The sequence below is a fragment of the Pempheris klunzingeri genome, chromosome 18, assembly GCF_042242105.1.
Source record: "Pempheris klunzingeri isolate RE-2024b chromosome 18, fPemKlu1.hap1, whole genome shotgun sequence".
Classification (NCBI taxonomy): domain Eukaryota; kingdom Metazoa; phylum Chordata; class Actinopteri; order Acropomatiformes; family Pempheridae; genus Pempheris; species Pempheris klunzingeri.
Window position 1 is genome coordinate 514,901 of NC_092029.1, and position 3,581 is coordinate 518,481.

Sequence of the window (3,581 nt, forward strand, 5' to 3'; positions counted from 1 at the left end):
GATGTTAGATCAGTTCTCTGATTGATAAAAACTAATTAATATTAACCAAGACTCAATTTAAACACGTTCCACTTCTCTCTGCTGCTCTGGACACAAACACTGGATCTTAAATCTCGTTGTGTTCACAGTCTGTGGTGTTTAAATCCGTCTTCATGTCCACTTAGAATCAGACATCGTTAATCTGATCTGTGTTAAACCTGCTCCAGTTAATCCCAGTTTATCGAGCTCTCATGTTTAAACGTGCCGTTCAGACTGCTGACTGCAGCTTCCCTCTGAGTTTGGTGTCAGACTGCAAACAGCCACAATAATCTGATTTATCATCAGACGTCTGGACGACACGTCTCAGACACGTCCAGTCAGTGATTTAACGGTGACGCTGTTACTGTTGTATTTTGACATTTTCATTCAGATTTTAATGTTTTAGCTGCCTTTAAAGGAAAACTTCACTGTTTTAACGTCCTCTGTCCTCATCCTGGTGTCTGAGTGACTGGTAGGTAGTAAAAGTGTTGGAACTGGTCCAGTAGATCACCTCAGCCAGCAGACACCAAACGGGCTGCAATGGCTGCAACGTGATCCTTTGGGACAACTGCACCTGATCACAGTAGGTCCACTAAAAGAGCTTGTTTGATCCACTGACAGGCTCAGAGTGTTATTCTAAGTGTGTGACAGCATCATGGAAAGGATCCCTACAGAGAGAGACCTGGAAGATCCTTTTGGTTTAACCACAAACAGCACACACACCAGACTACATTCACTAAAACAGGGATTTTAGAGAACAGGACACAGGAGCTGCTGCTCTGCTGCTGCCTCCATCAGTCAGTGTGTGTGTGTGTGTTGTTGTGTGTTACACAGATATTGTGTTGGACTAACCCTTTAAAACAGCCAAGTCAGACAATAATACAAACAAAGTGATCGAGGAAGCAGCAAACCAACAACTGACAGCAAAATGACAGTTTTTGTCAGTGGAGTTTGGTGGCCTACATTTGGATCAACTATTGTGCAAACGAGGATGAAAAGTGTGCAGAAAAAACTTTTCTTTAATTTTGCAGGTCTGCATTTCCACACTTTCACCTGCAGAGGTAATTTATACGTCATGACTGAAAGCTCTGGAACGGCTTCTGAACTGGGCTAAGTCGAAAAAAGTTTTAACCGTCAAACAGATATTTAATGAAAATGTGAAAAGGAAGTCTGGCCCTTTAAGACGCCACATGACAGCCAATAATCAAATGGTGTGTCGTCACGGATCAATAACCAAACCTGACTCAGTTCCAGCTGATTTATTCGGTCCCGTACAGACTTCATGAAGGACAAGGTAACCCTCTGCTACAAAAAAAAACTCGGGATGGTCCTTTAATTTTATTTTTTCCTCTTTTCTTTGATATTGCACAAAAATAATGAGCAAAAAACAAATATGTGCCACTGATGATAGAAAAAACAGAAAATCCAGTTCCTCTGCTGCTATCAGGGACTCATTCACACCAATATACATAAATCCTAAACTTTAACTATCTTACACAACATATACAAGAACCCTGGTTCTGGTTCTGGTTCCACTCCTCCCTTCAAACAATAAGGGTGTGACTAGTCTGTAAAACCACAGCGAGGCCGGACGCTCACTAACACAAGCATCACAGTTTCTGGAAGAAGAAGTGCCTGAAAACACCCGACGCCCCCCCACTACAAAAATAGGCCTGAAAATAGTTGTGACTTCTCTGGACTTAAAAAAAGAGATGAGGTTTGTTTGGTTCTGAGTATCAAAAAGGCTTCCTGGGGGCCGACCCCCCAGGACAGGAAATAAGAGGAGGATCAAGGTGAGGAGTCACATAAAAGAGTCCTGAAGTGTCCTGGTGCTGGCAGGGAAACATCCTGAGGTCTGGACCAGGTGCACAGTCCGGGTCCTGGTTCAGACCGGAAGCCACAGAAAACAAAGTGACCCCCCCCCCCCATGAGGTGCTTTTTTTTTTTTTTTCTTGCACACGCTCCGCAGCGGAGGTCCAGTCCGGCCCCCCCACAGCAGGCCCGGAGCTCCAGACCCCCCAGGATGTGGTTCCGTGACCCCCGTGGGATCAGTAAGTGAAGACCAGGTCTGAGAAGTTGGCCTCCAGCCAGTTCCCGGCGATCATCTCGCTGAGCTCCGGGGTGCAGTAGTCCGGGAAGTCGAAGTGGGAGCCGCTGCCCTCACTGCCGCAGTCCAGGTCTTTATCCACCAGGGACAGGCTCAGGCTGCCGGGCACCGAGCCGGACGACGAGTTCCACGGCTCGGAGGAGGCGTGGAAGCCGGCCAGGAGGCTCAGGGTGAAGTCGGTCCCCTCCGCGGGGAGGTCGTCCAGGTCCTCCCCGCAGCAGGAGGAGGTGGAGCCGGAGCGGGACGAGGACGCCGGGGAGAGGGAGGGCGGGTACGCGGGGGTGCCGGTGCCCTGCCGGGTGATGTTCTTGAAGCTGTAGAAGCGCCGACCGGGTCCCTCCGGGTCGGCCGGCATCTGGGCGAGGCTGAACCGGGAAGGCTCGTCCTCCTCGTCCGCTTTAAACTCCCGGTCCTCCTCGGAGTCATTCTCCTCCTCCTCCTCCTCCTCCTCCTCTTCCTCTTCATCATCATCATCATCGTCCTCCTCGGTGTCGGTAAAATCCCTTTTAACGAGCTTGTTGGTTTTGAAGCTGGTGGCCAGCACGTACCGGTACCGGGGGTCCTGGTGCTGGTGCTGCGGGACGTGGCTGGCCGCTCGGCCCGGACCGACCACCGGCTTGCTGGGCTTCAACTTGGAGAATTTCTTGGCGGCGGCGTGGCTCTTGTTCCCGGGCCGGACTCCTCCGGGCTTCTCCGGGGACTGAGCGGCAGGCTTCCCCGCGGGGAGCGCACAGCCGTCCGTCTTGGGCTTCTTCTTGGGCCGGTACTTGTAGTCCGGGTAGTCGGCCATGTGCTTGAGCCGGAGCCGCTCCGCCTCCCGGATGAACGGGATCTTCTCGGTGTCTTTTAACATCTTCCACCGCTTCCCGAGCCGCTTGGAGATCTCCGCGTTGTGCATGTCCGGAGACTGCTCCATGATTTTCCGCCTCTCGATCTTGGACCACACCATGAAGGCGTTCATGGGTCTCTTGATGTGGCCCGAGGCGGTCTTACACCAGTCCGGCTTCACCGGCACGGGGCTGCACGCCGAGGCCGCCCGCAGCTCGCTCTCCTCCGGGTCGGTGGGCTCGCGGGTCCCGCTGTTAACCCCCGCCCCGCCGTGCTCCGTGTGCTGAACCATGGTCCGGTTTAACGCTTCGGACTGGCGGACCGGATCGACCCACCGGGTGCTTTCACCTCTGTCTTACCGGGCTCGAGTGTTTCCGCCTCCGCAGCCCGACAGCATCTCGCTCTGATTCAACTTCCAAACCGGCGTCTTATTAACCGGCTGATCAAGCGGGCGCCGTTACCGCCCTCGACCAATCACCGCTCTTCTTCCTCAAAACCTTCCCGCCTCCGCAGCGCTCTTAGCCAATCACAGCTGCTTTTCTCCAAATCTTTCCCGCCTCCGTCCTGCCCTCAACCAATCACAGCTCGCCCACTCTCCCAGCGTGCTCGCCCACAGTCCGGCCGTTAT

At 52.9% G+C, this 3,581-nt stretch overlaps 1 protein-coding gene across 1 annotated transcript; it reads right to left on the reverse strand.

The window, feature by feature from the left end:
- Positions 1-2,066: 2,066 nt before the first annotated feature.
- sox11b (SRY-box transcription factor 11b) lies at positions 2,067-3,335 on the reverse strand. Its single transcript, XM_070848976.1, has one exon. The coding sequence runs from the start codon at positions 3,243-3,245 to the stop codon at positions 2,067-2,069; it is 1,179 nt and encodes a 392-aa protein (XP_070705077.1). The 5' UTR covers positions 3,246-3,335.
- Positions 3,336-3,581: the final 246 nt, after the last annotated feature.

What these genes read in the sequence shown, in the direction of transcription:
- sox11b (XM_070848976.1), bottom strand. Translation starts at nt 3,245, where the DNA reads ATGGTTCAGCACACGGAGCACGGCGGGGCGGGGGTTAACAGCGGGACC.